Raw genomic sequence first — 16,614 nt, 5'->3', positions numbered from 1 at the left:
TTCTTTGCTTAGCTTTTAATTGCTCCAGGTTCCATGAGATGCTTCAGTTGAATTAGCTACAAGTAACTAAAGCAGATTGGGAAAAGTCAGGGTAAAAGAAGTTTGGAGAGTAATAATTTCCAACATACAAGATTTAACATAAAAAAGCAAACACTTGGCTGGGCACGGTGGCTCACATGGTCAGGAGTTCGAGACCAGCCTGACTAACATGGTGAAACCCTGTCTCTACTAAAAATACAAACATTAGCCGGTTGCAGTGGTGTGCTCCTGTAATCCCAGCTACTCAGGAGGCTGAGGGAGGAGAATCGCTTGAACCTGGGAGGCAGAGGTTGCAGCGAGCTGAGATCATGCCACTGCACTCCAGCCTGGGCAACGGAGTCAAAAAAAAAAAAAAAAAAAAAAAAAAAGCAAACACTCAGGAGTGTTTACTACTGCTAACCTTGTCTAAGCACTTTACATATATTAACATTTAATCCTCACAAAAGCACTATAAGCTAAGTCTATTCTGCCCATTTTACAGATGGAAAAACTGAAGTAGAATCAAGTAACTTGTGTCCAGGGTCACAGAACTAGTAAGTAGCCAAGTGTATAATGTATAAGAGGTACAAGGATTGGTTCTCAGATTAGTTAATGAGAGGGAGAAAATGTACTTAGAACAAAAGGCAGAGGACAAATACAAGGGATAAAAAGTCAAGAAATGAATCACAAGGAGCAAGAAACCACAGTGCCCGGTGAAGCCCAACAACGTATTTGCTAATGATGCCTACGACAGCTAAAAGAAAATGGAAGATGAGCCCAAGTTGGTCCAGAGGAAATGGTGGTGACCGAGAGAAGTTTCAGTGGTATGAGGCTGTCTCATCTACAGTATTTGAGAGGAGTGTGTGAAAAAAATGAGGCAGCAGCAGACAGACAGTGACATGGTTTGGCTGTTCCACCCAAATCTCATCTTGAATTGTAACCCCCATAAACCCCACGTGCCTAGGGAGAGGCCTGGTGGGAGGTGACGATCATGGGGGTGGCTTCCCCCAAGCTGTTCTCATAATAATGAGTTCTCACGAGATCTGATGTTTTTCATTTCATTTCCTTTTTTTTTTTTTTTTTGAGACAGAATCTCACGCTGTGGCCCAGGCTGGAGTGAGGGGGCGCAATCTCGGCTCACTGAAACCTCTGCCTCCCAGGTTCAAGCAATTCTCGTGCCTCAGCCTCAGCCTCCTGAGATTACAGGCGTGCACCACCATACCTGGCTAATTTTTGTATTTTTAGTAGAGAGAGGATTTTACCATGTTGGCCAGGCTAGTCTCAAACTCCTGACTTCAAGTGATCTGCCTTGTCTCTGTCTCTCAAAGGGCTGGGATTACAGACGTGAGCCACTGTGCCTGGCCAAGATCTGATGGTTTTACATGGGACTCTTCCCCCTTTGCTCCTCACTCTTCTCTCTCCTGCTGCCATGTGAAGGCCCTGCTTCCCCTTTGCCTTCCATCGTGATTGTAAGTTTCCTAAGGCCTCCCCAGCCCCGTGGAACTGTGAGTCAATTAAACCTCTTTTCTCTGTGAATTGCCTAGTCTCCGGAAGTTCTTTAAAGCACTGTGAAAATGAATACAGAGAGGTTTGCTTAAAGAAACCCAGTATGTTTAAACACAAAAGGGAAGGAACACTCTAAAAGTTGACAACATAGGGATTTTTCTATTTTTCCAAAATCACTTTTAGCTACATTTACAAAATATTTTACAAAAGGTTTTAATTACCACCCACTGGCCACCAAGGGTGCAGTTCATTTAGCAATCACTAGTTTTAACAAAGTTCTAGTCAGGATTGCTCAGATTGCTCACCTAACATCCTCTGTGGAAGGACAGGTTTTGTTTGTTTGTTTTTTGTTTTCTTCTCACAAACCTATTGTAGGCTTCATGTCCTAGCAGAGACAGATGGCCACTAGGCTAAATAAGTGCCAGGGCATCATTTCCCCAGGCCAGGAAGCCCTGAAAGCTCCCCATGGTAGGAAGAAAGCTGCCAAGTCTCTACCTTCTGTTCTGATTTCATACATAATTTTCTTCTATTTATCTTTTATCTAGATGATTGGCTCAGATGTTTCTATTTTCCTTGGTCAACTGTTTTCTTCCATGATTATTTTAAATTATGCCTCAAAATATTCCACTAGAAAATTAGAAAGATAAAACTAAATTAGATGACAAATAATACCTTTACTAAATGTCATTAGGTCTAATGCTTTATACTCTTTTTCAAGCAATCTTTCAGGTTAGAAAGAAAGATTTTTCAGCATTTAAACGCCTGTTTATCCCTCTGTGCTCTCACTCCCTTAAGACTGTAGCTCAGTGTGAAAAGTTTTTACCACGTGAGACTTGCATCACTACATGAACAGGTTTGTAAAAATTAAAAATCAATGTTGGCAAGGGTGTGGAAATGTCTGTTATCTTGATTGTGGGGAGTTTTACAAGTATATACATGTCAAAGCTGATAAGATTGTCCACTTTAAACATGCTGTTTAGTGTACTTCAATATACCCTGATAAAGTTAACAAATTTAATATTTAGATCACATTGGCAATCTGGTATAGAAAACCATCCTCTCAAAATCAAAGAAGGGGGCAATGTTCTAGAACGCCAAGGTTTTTGTAGCACTATGGGTCTCTTCCAAAGCCTGTAGGAATAAATGTCTTTGCTCCTGACTTCTCTTTTCTGACTCAGAAAGCTTATTATTTATTTATTTTTTTTTTGGAGATGGAATCTTGCTCTGTCGCCCATGCTGGAGGACAGTGGCATGATCTCGTCTCACTGCAACCTCTGCCTCCTGGGCTTAAGCAATTCTCCTGCCTTAGCCTCCCCAAGTAGCTGGGACCACAGGCGCGTGCCACCAACCCTGGCTAATTTTTGTATTATAAACTCTTCTACTTCTTAGCACCCATGCCCTGCTATGGCAAAGGAAAGCCTTAACATTTGAGTTGGAAATTGCTAGAAAGAATGAGAACACTTAAATGATAGAATGAATGTAAAGGAATGAAAACAGTGGGGTTAAGGCAGTGCACTCAAGCCTGACAGAGGGACATAAGATTCCAGGAGAAGCACTGAGATGTGACAGGAGCAATGGCTTTGGAGTCAGTCATACTATTTGAATTTAGACCCTGATTTTGGACATGGTGGGTCTATTTCCTCAAGAATTATAGTACCTCCCTCATGAGGTTGTTGTAAAGATTAAATAACATGCACGTGAAAAATTGCCTAGTACATATAACAAATCCATAGAAAACACACAATAATGTTGGCTCTCTTCTCACAAGTTTTAAATCTCAGAATCAGACTTACAGGGGAACACTCACCAACAGCAATGTCACAAAGGATCAAGGTTTCATCAAATTTGAGTCTATGGCTTCATGTTTCACGGTGATTTCCACAAACCTGAATCACGCTAATGTCCAAAGGGCCATCAAAATTATCCTCCACCCAGATATTAGGTGCAGTTTTTCAGGATTGTAGGGATGCTAACAAATTACAGGTTCTCTCATGCAAACACTTTGCTAGGAATTACATACATCAAGTTTATATTTGGCAATCAGGCTTTAGAAGCAGGAGGTCTAGCTATCTCAAACTACCAAATCAGCCATCAAGACTGTGGCATTCAGACAACTAAGCCTATCATCTCTTGTAGTAAACATAAGTGAAAAGTGGCTTAACCTGTATACGTATTGTTGATGTCATATGACAGTCAAATCATGATTAAGAGCTTGTGTAACACTTCGCCACAGTTTTAAGGGGGACACTGATCTTTAATTTTCAGTGCTCTAAAAGGGGCAACGGAGCAGACTAGAAGCACCTGAACACAGTGTTCTGTGTAAAGCTGATCTGGCTTGACAGAAGTAGAAGTCAGTATAACATACTCCCTGGGACCATGTTAGAAATAGAAACCCTGTGTTCCTCTACCTCCACTACCCAGAATGGCATACAAAAGAGGTCTTTTTCATTTCTAAACCCTACAATAGTCCAGTAAAAATTCCATCTCCCGTATATCTTCATGCCTTCATTCCTAAGCTTTATGTTTATGAATTATCAATTAATTTTGTTAAATGACAAATTCTTTTTTTTTTTTTTTTAGTAGAGATGGGGTTTTACCCTATTAGCCAGGATGGTCTCCATCTCCTGACCTCGTGATCTGCCTGCCTCGGCCTCCCAAAGTGCTGGGATTAATAGGCATGAGCGACTGTGCCTGGCCAAATGAAAAATTCTTTTTTTTGAGACAGTCTGGCTCTTGTTGCCCAGGTTGGAGAGCAATGGCACACTCTTGAGAACCTCTGCCTCCCGGGTTCAAGCAATTCTCCTGCCTCAGCCTCCTGAGTAGCTGGGATTACAAGCATCCGCCACCACGTCCAGCTAATTTTTGTATTTTTAGTAGAGACAGGGTTTCACCACGTTGGCCAGGCTGGTCTCGAACTCCTGACCCCATGATCCACCCACCTCGACCTCCCAAAGTGTTGGCATTACAGGCATGAGCCACCGTGCCAGGCCTGAAAAATTATTATATGAACCTTTAAAGTCCACACCAAAATTCATGGCCTGCTTCTTAATGGGCATCTGAAACACCTCAGGAAAATAGAAACAAGACTTACACACATGGACTTCCTGTTTATGTCTTCAGAGAATCTGCTTTTTTCCTTTTAATATTAACAGTTTACCATTTTAAAGTATTCTACATAGTGTGCAAGGGAACTAAAACATTAGACATAGACCAAATACTGAAGATTACTTGTGCAATCACTTTACAGAACAGGGAGATGAAATGACTTGTCCGGGGCATTGAATTGCGTTAGTTACTGTTAGATCCAAAACATGAGTTCAAATGCCAATTTCATGACTTATACTTTGGAAGAATGATGCAACCTCTCTGTGCTTCAGTTTTCTGATCTGTGCAAAATGGGGATTGTTGTAGGTGATTATTACAGGCACAGGAATTAAATGTTAATTCAAAACATGAGGCTGGGCACAGTGGCTCATGCTTGTAATCCCAGCACTTGGGGAGGCCAAGTCGGGTGGATCACTTGAGGTCAGGAGATTGAGATCATCCTGGCCAACATGGTGAAACCCGGTCTCAACTAAAAATACAAAAATCAGATGGGCGTGCTGGTGCACACCTGTAATCTCAGCTATTCGGGAGGCTGAAGCATAAGAATTGCTTGAACCCAGGAGGCAGAGGTTGCAGTGAGCTAAGATTGCGTCACTGCACTCCCACGTGGGTGACAGAGCCAGACTCCATCTCCAAAAAAAGAAAAATAAAATAAATAAATGAATACATACATACATACAACATGAGTTTCGAGTATTTTATTACTGATTCTCAGTCCAGTGTTCTTTTCATACGTTGGTTCCTTACACATAACATGCTCTTTATACTATTTGTAAGTGCCTTTGTTGTTTAAAAAATTAAATTTTATTATACATAACGCACATTTAATATATTTTGAGATAAAGAAGAAAACATTCTGGGGAACTCCTTTCCCACCCATGTAACAAACTCTGTGAAAAGAGAAATAAAAAAAGTTAAGTCTTCTAAGAATTAAGTTTTTCTACCTCCCATACCCCTTAAGGGTTAAGGACAAAAGAAAACAGGTCCTCAAAAGCTGAACTGAAGAACTGGCGACATTTAGCTATAAGAAGTATGAATAAAATCGGGGTTAAATTTCTGTTTCCCAGTAGAAAAGCATGTTTGAGTAACAGGGAGCAGCTAGCTACTCCATCTATTCAAGGAGGGTAAGAGGACAGCTTTTACATTTGAATCGCTGGGATATGGAAAACATGTTAGAAAAAAATACTCTCACTAAGAATTATGAGATAATTGTGATGCTAAACAAATCAACAACTACCTTTCTAGAAAACCAGGAGGTAGAGGAAGGGAGTAGGCAATTCCTAAAATCTTTTTAAATCTTTTATATCATAATTACAAAAAGCATTAAGTGTTCATCTTTACTACAGTTTCTGAATAAGCTTTCACTGAAAATTACTGAATAGTATACTATTCACTACACAGCAAATGTGTGAGAAGTGTAAACACTACTTGTTTTTTCTTACCCTGTTTATGCTAATTTGGCAAATCGCTAATCTATAACCTGGTTTCACTGGTAAACTACTATATCAAGAATGTTTTTAGGATTTCTAGGTAATGGCAAAATAGCAATCAATGAGAAAAAGGAAATAAGCTCTTTAAGAAATGTCAGACAAGGAGTAACAACATGCTGCGCAAATCATGAACAATAAAGCTCATACAGGACAGGAAAACTGTGAAAGGGGTACCAGGCATCAAAATCACATGGGGAGCTTTTTCCACAATACATGTTCATACCATTCTCAATATGAGTCAATTTCCAGAATGAAAATATACCGTATGTGTAAATATAACATTAACAGGTAGTTATGACAAGTTCCCTCTGACTCTCCCCATTGCCACTTGAGAATAAACTGAAGACTTATTGTTATTAACAGAGGAAGATAATTAAAAAGTGTAATGTTATTTTGTTCTCCAGCCTGGGTGACAAAAGTGAAACTCCGTCTCAAAAAACAGATAATTTAGAAAATGATCAAAATCTATAAATTCAGAATTTTGGTGCAGGGAACTGGGAATTTACGTGTTAATTTCAGAGTTCAAGAAATAAGATCATCAGCACTACTATTTATTAAGTGCTTTTTGGATACCCAGCACTCTGATCAGCAACTTACCTGTATTACTACTACATTTAATCAACATAACCATCCCAAGAGGTAGACAGTTCTTATCCATATTTTACAGATGAGAGAATTGAAGCTTACAGAAGATGTGATTTGCCCAAAGTCACACAGTTGCAAGTAATACAGTAGGGACAGAAGTAAGACGAGATCTGGTATCAAAACCTGAACTAAGTAATAGTCAAGTCTATGCAATAACTTAAACTTAAAATACAAAGTGCTTTGGGTAGCACAATGCAATGTGCCCAAAGTAAAATTTCTATTTTTTTCTTTTTTTTTGAGAGAGTCTCGCTCTGTCACCCAGGCTGGAGGGCAGTGATGCAATCTTGGCTCACTGTAAGCTCCGCCTCCTAGGTTCATGCCACTCTCCTGCCTCAGCCTCCCGAGTAGCTGGGACTACAGGCGCCCGCCACAACACCTGGCTAATTTTTTGTATTTTTAGTAGAGACGGGGTTTCACCGTGTTAGCCAGGATGGTCTCGATCTCCTGACCTCATGATCTGCCCGCCTCGGCCCCCCAAAGTGCTGGGATTACAGGCGTAAGCCACCGCGCCTGGCCCAAAGTAAAATTTCAAACATGTAATTACACAAAAAAGATGGAAAGAATTTCAGCAATACCACTAAGCCAGTCTAGGTAAAAGCATGCAATAGCCTAGTTATAAACTGACAGTGAGCTAGAGTGTATGACAGAACAAAATTATAAGGTCCAAGAAATATTGACAAGATTCAGATATGAACAAAAGAATTCAATCAAGGGTACCAATGACAATATTAATACCCAGAAAGTTATCACAGAGTTCTGAAAGAGAAAAACTCAGACATCGGCTTGATTATTCCACGCTTAAGCAGAAAATATTCCTTAAACACAGAAGGGGAATAGAGGGGCATCTAATAATTCTCGAATTTCTGAGAGTAATTCTCCCTGATCTGTTGGTAGGTAGGGCTGCCGGGAACATTTTCTTGGCAGTTTACATAGATAAGCAGAAATGAGGGACTTCGGTCTTCCATGATCGAGCCCACATCCGATAGGACATGCATAAGCCCCGGCCTTATGTGCAACAGAGTTATTTTGCCTCCATGAACTTTTAAACAAGGGTACAATATACAGAATGCAACCAGGTATTCCAGCAGGTAATTATAAGTACAAAATAAGAAATTAAAAGTTCCAACATTCTGGATCTCACGCAGACATACATGACTCTTCTTCCACCCACGTGTAGGTCTATACAACATATATTCTCCTCAAAAAATAGAAGATATAGACATCAAAAAGAGAAGGATGATAAAACTATTTGTAAAGGAAGACCCCTTCCCTTTATATTATATAAAGGTAGTAGATGAAGACGATAATTACAAAACTGAAAAAGGTAAATGGACTAAGATGATGCCCACCACCTCCCAACTCACAATCACATAAAGGTAAAGAATTTAGGCCGGGCGCGGTGGCTCAAGCCTGTAATCCCAGCACTTTGGGAGGCCGAGACGGGCGGATCACGAGGTCAGAAGATCGAGACCATCCTGGCTAACACGGTGAAACCCCGTCTCTACTAAAAAAAAATACAAAAAACTAGCCGGGCGAGGTGGCGGGCGCCTGTAGTCCCAGCTACTCGGGAGGCTGAGGCAGGAGAATGGCGGGAACCCGGGAGGCGGAGCTTGCAGTGAGCTGAGATCCGGCCACAGCACTCCAGCTTGGGCGACAGAGCGAGACTCCGTCTCAAAAAAAAAAAAAAAAAAAAGAATTTAGAGACTACCCATGAAAACCGGGACTAAAGAGTCATACTGAAGCCAGGTGCAGTGGTTCACGCCTGTAATCCCAGCACTTTGGGAGGCTGAGGCAGGCAGATAGCTTGAGGCCAGGAGTTCGAGACCAGCTTGGCCAACATGGTGAAACCCCGTCTCTACCAAAAAAATACAAAAATTAGCTGGGCGTGATGGCGAACGCCTGTAATTCCAGCTACTTGGGAGGCTGAGGCATGAGAATTGCTTAAACCTGGGAGGTGGAGGTTATAGTGAGCCAAGACCACGCCACTGCACTCCAGCCTGGGCAACAGAGTGAGACTCTGTCTCAAAAAAATAAAATAAGTTCCAAACAAACAAACAAAAAAGACTCACGGTCATAAAAAAAGTCACAATGAAAATGGCATTCTATCATAAATTCTCCAAATGTAGGGGGGATCACTTTTACACATGTATAGAAAAAGTGATCTGTGGGTGCTCAATAACATTAGTACCACAAGACTATGCTAATAAACTTTCATAATAAAGAACAGGCAGCCATAAAAAAAGGAATGTTTCTTGGAATCACAATTAATCAGAAAATTAATTTGGAATTAATTTTGGTGATTTGGAATCTGGCAAGGATATAGTAAGTTAAGTATCTTTTGGCCAGGCACAGCAGCTTATGCTTATCCTCAGCACTTTGGAAGGCCAAGGGAAGAGGACTGCTTGAATCCAGGAGTTCGAGACCATCCTAGGCAACACAGTGAGACCATGCCTTTCCAAAAAACAAAACAAAACAAAACACAAAAAGCAAAACGTAGCCAGGCATGGTGATGCACGCCTGCAGTCCCAGGAAGTTAGGAGGCTGAGGTGGGAGGATCTCTTGCGCCTGGGAGGTCGAGGCTGCAATGAGCCATGATCATGCCAGTGCACTCCAGCCTGGATGACAGAGTGAGACCTGTCTCTTAAAAAAAGGGACTTTGGGGCCGGGCGCGGTGGCTCACGCCTGTAATCCCAGCACTTTGGGAGGCCGAGGCAGGTGGATCACAAGGTCAGGAGATCGAGACCATCCTGGCTAACATGGAGAAACCCCGTCTCTTCTAAAAATACAAAAATTAGCCAGGCATGGTGGGGAAGCTGAGGCATGAGAATCACTTAAACCTGGGAGGCGGAGGCTGCAGTGAGCTGAGTGCACCACTGCACTCCAGCCTGCTGGGCGACAGAGCAAGACTCTTGTCTCAAAAGAGAGAGAGAGAAAGAACAGAATAAAATAAAATAAAAATCTGTCATTTGACATAGAGTGAAAGGACATAAAGCAGGTGGTTAAACAATGAAAGTCACTGTTCCTCTAAGAATATAGATAAAGGGAGATACCGGGGATTAAAACAATGAAAGTATCATAATGAATAGAAATCAATGCAAGGTGGTTATTACATAGATCTGAAAAGACAACCTTGAAAATATTAACTTGAAAAACTAAAGAGAATACTGAGAATATTAATACAGAAATAAAAAAATGTAAATACAAAATTAACACCTAAATCTCAACGTAGCATGAAAAATTTTCATATGTTTCTCATTAAGGAGAACAAACAAGAGTATGTACATGGCACCAGCATATGCACATCCCTGGAAACACTCAAAGCTTATGGTTATCCTTAAAAGAGTCACATTCCTACACCAAAGAGAGAAGTTCCTAATAATGCTCAGGGCTACAATCATGGAAAATTGTCCTTAAAAACATGCAGGACTCACTTCTAAGTTTGGGTTTGCTTATTACGCCAAAAATAGGCTTGACAAGGAAGTATAATGACTAAAAGGAGCATCCTCTGAGTCTCTACAGCTCACAAAATCTAAACTGAGACTCTATCTCTAGCGCTGCTAGGAGGAAACCAGTGAAGTGGAAGCTCCAATAGATTGGCAGGGGGATGAGGCTGGTGAGGTGGGGATGGGAGGGTGGAGAGAAGAGGTCTTCCTGGAGAACTAGGTTACACGGAAACTTTTTAGATGATCAAGAGTTCTTTTCTGAAATTAAGACATATTAAAAAATATATATATATATAAACACACAAAGTAAAACCTGTCTCCGCCTGAAAGATGTACAAGAAAAAAAGAGGAATGCTATTCCTTGCTACATTAAAAAAAAAGAATAATTCATAGCAAAGGAAAAAAACTCTCCCATTTGGTTTCTTGCTATCAGAAACAAAGCTGATTATGTTCCTTCTGTCCTTGAGGAACACCAAACCTACCATGTGGTAATGTTATGTTTGCACCATCAATGATTGCTTGTGCGAGTTCATGATCATTGCTCTCAAAAGCATGTGCAGCAGCCTTCAAGGCATCCCATATCTCTTTCCGGCCTTCAAAAGCTGGTGCGGTATCCCAAAATTCATCCCTCTTGCTGCGTAGTTGTCCATCTGTCATAGGGTAATCGCTTTTCCATTTTGGTTTCTCTTTTTTCAAAGGCTGGTTACGACCTAGAGCAACTGAGAAGAAAAATAAAAGACTGAGATCAAAACCAAATTTTATAAAATATGTATCAAAAGTTATCTGGTCATTCCTCTTTTGGATTATTTCATCAAAATTGCAGCCAAAAATTTGCCTGCTAATTTGTGCATTCTGAAATTCCTCTAACACATTTTGGAACTACAAAAGTGAACAGAGACATTGGATTGCTCTATGCAAAACAACTGGTAGCTCTTTTCCACTCAGTACACCCTCTCCACAGGATCACTAAAAGAATTACAGGCTGAGTGCAGTAGATCACACCTGTAATCCCAGCACTTTGGGATGCTGAGGTGGAAGGATTGCTCGAATCCAGGAGTTCGAGACTAGCCTGGGCAACATGGTGAGACTCCATCTCTACAAAATACACAAAAATTAGTCTGGCATGTTGGCATATGCCTGTGGTCCCAGCTACTTGTGAGGCTGAGGTGGGGGGATAACTTGAGCCTGGGAGGTTGTGTTTGCAGTGAGCCATGATCACACCACTGCATTTCAGCCTGGGCGAGAGTGAGACCTCATCTCCAATAAAACAAAACAAAACAAAAACCCCCAGAGAATTACAGTTGTAACGAATGTACCACTCTGGTGGAGGATGTTGATAGTCAGGGAAAGGAGGCTATGTATGTGTAGGCACTGGGGGTACATGGGAAATCTTTGTACCTTCCTCTTAATTCTGTTATGAATCTAAAACTGCTCTAAAATTTTTTTTTTAAATATAATGAAAGTTTTGTTTTGTTGATTTTAAAAGAACTGCCTAGAAGATAAGTGTTTCATCAGACTGTAAGAGCAGGATATGAGTGTCAAGAGACACCATAAAAGAGAGGCAAGATACACTGGGGAAGCCAAACGACAATAGTAGCTTGGACACATGAAACCAGGAAGTAGGAACTGAGAAAATCCAAAGAAGCAAAAGACTGCTTTTCAGTTTCCAGAGAAAGAAGAGCCAAACCACCAGAATCATGAACAAACTGATTAGAGGAATGCTTCCTCTAGCATTCTACTCTCTGGACTTTAGTCAAGGAACTGTAAGTACCTTTCTCAGGAACTCAAACAGGAACTAATTTACAAAGGGTAGAATCAGTACTTTAGTTTTTTTGAGGAACTGGGAATAAAAGAGATAATCTTTGATGCTAGGCCAAGGGATTAGGTCCGAACCACAAGGAGCAGAACTACAATACCGTACCGTAGTTTCAACCCAAGAGAAGAAGAAAACAGAAGGCAAGTGGCAGCATCTCCCCTTAGAGAATGTTACGTAGTAGTAGCGCTGAAACAAGTCTGATGCAGCATTCCTGCACCAGACACCTATCTGGTGTATTATCTGTGATCTATTTCCATGGGTCATACTGACCTACAGAGCCATTCTTATTTATGGCTCTGTAAGATTATACAGTGCCATTGATAGGAAATAGTTTGATAGATGGGATAGAATATAAAAAGAAAATTGAAGCTGGATGAAAAGATAAGAGTGTTGGAAAAGAGTGGGTGGGAAATAAATGACAGAGCGGGTGGGAAGGAGAGAGGGTGTGTGTCAAAATTCAATGTTCTATATTTAATTGCAGAAAGAATACCAATTTTAAAGAAATTACTCTCAAACTGGTTCTAAAGTGTCCATGAAATTGACTACTCCCTCATTGGCCCAGGGCCAGATGAAATTTGGGCTACGCAAAACAGAAAATAAAATGACTCCAGACCCTGGGCTATCTCTACTCTCCAGGCTATACTCTCAGATGATAAGATCAATAAAGACTGCTATGTCAGGTCTCTTCTGTCCTCTCCCCTCAGGGTGGCACACCAAAGGACTAGCTGTTTTCCACTTAAAACACTCAGCATTAACTCAAATACTTTTTGCCCTCTAACTTGTCCTAGTGAAATGCAAAACAGGTGAGTTCTGCAAAGGTGAGGAAGCAGAACAGGAAACCCATCCATTTAGTAGCAGAGCTGGAAACAGAATCCAAGTCTCTTTATTTAATCAACAAATACGTACTGAGTGTCTACTGGGAGTAACACTACAGATGAGCCTATTTAATTCAAATGTGATAAACACAGTCTATACTAATGATTTTTCCCTACCTCTTCCAAATAATACAGATAATGCAGCTAGAGCATAATTCTCTAGAAGATGTTCAGAATCTGGTCTGATAACAACCCACTGATTGCACTAACACGATGGAATGCAAGGTAGACTTTATTTTCTGCTACATTATCATTTAGATGAGTTAGAGACAGTTTACGGACAACACTCAGCTTATTGACCAGGAAGTGGAAGATGGCACAGTAAGTAGGTAGACTCAGTAAGATATTTGTCTGAATAAAGTTTTTGTCTACCTGAGTATTTCTACAGAATTATCTGTAGACTTTATTTTCTGCTACATTATCATTTAGATGAGTTAGAGACAGTTTACGGACAACACTCAGCTTACTGACCAGGAAGTGGAAGATGGCACAGTAAGTAGGTAGACTCAGTAAGATATTTATCTGAATAAAGTTTTTGTCTTCCTATTTCTACAGAATTATCTGGCCTAATATGCATTAAATGCACGAGACATAACTCAGTATAATCTTTCCTGTCATTCTGAGAGAATTACAGAGCACGGACAAAAAACAACAAAACCTCTACAGAAGAATCTCAGGACTTAAAACTAAAGTAAATGAAAGGAAGAGGCCTTTGAAAAGAGGAAACCAACAGAAAAACAATCATAAGGGTTCAAAGTACCTTGGAAAAATTATAAAACACCTTCCTTACAAATATGAGGTAGGTTCATTTCACCTCTCTCCATTTGTACTAAGCATAGAACAACAAAGTCCCACAAAAAGAATAGATGATGCATTTATGTTGCTTAAGGAAAATCGTTCCAAATGCATTTTCTTTATCTTTAATTTTAAAATTTTATTTATTTGAGACAGAGTCTTGCTCTGTCACCCAGGCTGGAGTGCACTGGTACGACCCGACTTACTGCAACCTCCGCCTCCTGGGTTCAAGTGATTCTCCTGCCTCAGCCTCCCGAGTAGCTGGGACTACAGACCCGTGCCACCATGCCCAGCTAATTTTTGTATTTTTAGTAGAGACGGGGTTTCACCATGTTGGCCAGGATGATTTCAATCTCTCGACTTCATGATCTGCCCACCTCAGCCTCCCAAAGTGCTGGAATTACAGGCATGAGCCACCACGACAGGCCCCAAATGCATTTTCAAATCTACATGCTGTCAAAAGTTTCATAGTAATCATCCTGCAAAAGACAAAATAAATGTTTACGACATGAAGGAAGATTACTTTTGTTTGCCTATTTCTGCCTGTATCATAAACATAATACAGAATATCTATCTATAGAATATCCACTATTAAAATGATTAACTCTTTGTAACATAATTACTTTAGTCAAACCACAGAGCAGTGCAGAATTTTCACTACAAAATCTGAGGTTTCAAGCTTCATGTTAAACTAAATGATTAACCCTTGTTAAATAAGTAACTGGGAAAAAACTTGACATTTGGCAAAAGCATTTGAACTATCCTCTTGTGAAAACATGAAAATAATAGAGTTGTTAAGAGGACTTAAGTTCATATTCATAAACCACTCATAAAAACTGCAAATAAATGTTTGCTAAATAAGTAAAAATGAACTTGGCGGTACTGTATGAAATAACATCTGTAAGTCCTTTGGCAAAAATATACAGGCTTTCTTCTTTTCATAATTTCCAAATCCCTTCCTTAAATGTTAAATAAATGTCCTATGATTGCCATGCACTTCCTTGTGCCTTATCAGAGTACACTTTATGGGCATTTGTTCACCAAATCTTATCCTCTGAGTTCAGGTGGTGCCACAAACCTGTATTTCTGAAAATGCAGTACTTGGACACAGATTATCAGCCTGGCAGCTAAGTACCTCATGTTTGTACCAAGCCAACATTTTTGTAAGATGTGGAATATATATATACTCAATTGGATTTCATTTTATGCTCTGAAACTTTCCGTTTTATCTGCTTCACACATCTTCTGACTGCTGATACCAAAAGAGAGATGCTTGGTATCATTCATAGCATATAGGACTAGGTACCGTGCTCTAACAGTGAAGAATTTAAAGACAGGAAACATCTTTTATTCCCCAAATTTCTGCTTCTCTATCCTTAAATTGCAGGTAACCAACCATCTTTAGTTCTCTATGAATTAACATGTGAGAAATAAAAAATTAATAAAGCAATCTAATGTTAAACTACACAATCTATTTTAGAAAATATCCTTTCCCCTTTCAATCCACATTTACCACTTCTTTCAAAACGTGTCCAAAAGTCATCTTTTTCTCAGAAGCCTCTTAATCATATTCACCCACTCTTTATCTTTCCTTGTAATCTTTAAACACTTCTTCCCACTCTGTAACAAATAAATAGATCTAACACACAGAAAACCCAAGTAAGGCTTGTTTCTCAGATCTACATAACACATAATTTTAAATATTTTTACTACATAATTTAAAGCATTCTACCAAAAACTCATTTTAACATTGGTAAAAAACAATCAATTTTGAAGTTAAGTATGATTATAATTGTTTTCCTATTTTGGGTTCCTCTTTGAAAAACCTTGATTTAATGATGGAACTCTTCAAATGAAGAAAGAAGAGGCCATAATGCATGGATAAGGTAAAAATATCAAGATGACTCAAGCAACAGCTTTTAACAGGTTGAAAACTGGAAGCATCAGTTTCCATAAGACAATAGCATGAGGGAAGAAATGGAATATTGTAACTCTTCCGTAATAGACGGTGCTAAACTAAAAGGACACTTGCAAATACTTTCACGTAAATTTAGAATGCACTATATATACACATATATACATACATGCATAATACATATATTCCCTTTATCTAAAGCAACTAACTGCCAAAATAAAAATAGGGATATGGGAATTAAAATGCCTAAAATGCCAACATCAATATGATATCCAAATCTTCTCTACTGTTTGAGAATTTAAAGGGAGAAGAGACCTTAGATTGTACAATCCAACCTTACTGACAGATAGGAAACTAAGATGCAACAAGGATGGCTTAAAACAATGAGCCCGTACTAGAACGCACATGCCCAAATTCAAAGTCCAGACCTCACTGGGCGCGGTGGCTCACATCCCAGCACTCTGTGGGGCTGAGGCAGGAGGATCACTTGAAGCCAGGAGTTCGAGACCAGCCTGGCTAACACGGTGAAACCCCCCGCCTTTTTTTTTTTTTTTTGAGATGGAGTTTCACTCTTGTCGCTGGAGTGCAACAGCATGATCTCGGTTCACTGCAACCTCTGCCTCCCGGGTTCATGTGATTCTCCTGCCTCAGCCTCCCGAGTAGCTGGGATTACAGGCACCTGCCACCACGCCTGGCTGATTTTCATATTTTCAGTAGAGACAAGGTTTCACCATGTTGGTCAGGCTGGTCTTGAACTCCTGACCTCAGGTGATCCACCAGCCTTGGCCTCCCAAAGCACTGGGATTACAGGTATGAGCCACTGTGCCCGGCCTGGTGAAACCCCATCTCTACCAAAAATACAAAAATTAGCCGGGCGTGTGGTAGGCACCTTGAATCCCAGCTACTCAGCAGGCTGAGGCAAGAGAATCACTTGAACAACCTGGGAGGCAGAGGTTGCAGTGAGCTGAGATCACACCATTGTACTCCAGCCTTGGCGACAAGAGCA

General features: G+C 40.2%; 1 protein-coding gene across 2 annotated transcripts in view; it reads right to left on the bottom strand.

Moving 5' to 3' along the window:
* The window catches only part of UBTD2 (ubiquitin domain containing 2), a 71,778-nt gene that overhangs the window by 14,004 nt on the left and 41,160 nt on the right, over nt 1-16,614 (bottom strand). For both annotated transcript variants that reach the window (XM_038010393.2, XM_008015300.3), the window contains exon 2: nt 10,690-10,926. In XM_038010393.2, the coding sequence (XP_037866321.1) occupies nt 10,690-10,864 (175 nt within the window). In that variant the 5' untranslated portion in view covers nt 10,865-10,926. The remainder of the gene's footprint in view (nt 1-10,689; nt 10,927-16,614) is intronic.

This window comes from Chlorocebus sabaeus, chromosome 23, assembly GCF_047675955.1.
Source record: "Chlorocebus sabaeus isolate Y175 chromosome 23, mChlSab1.0.hap1, whole genome shotgun sequence".
Taxonomy (NCBI): Eukaryota; Metazoa; Chordata; class Mammalia; order Primates; family Cercopithecidae; genus Chlorocebus; species Chlorocebus sabaeus.
The sequence above is the reverse complement of the archived record's forward strand: the minus strand, read 5'-3'. Positions and strand labels throughout refer to the sequence as shown.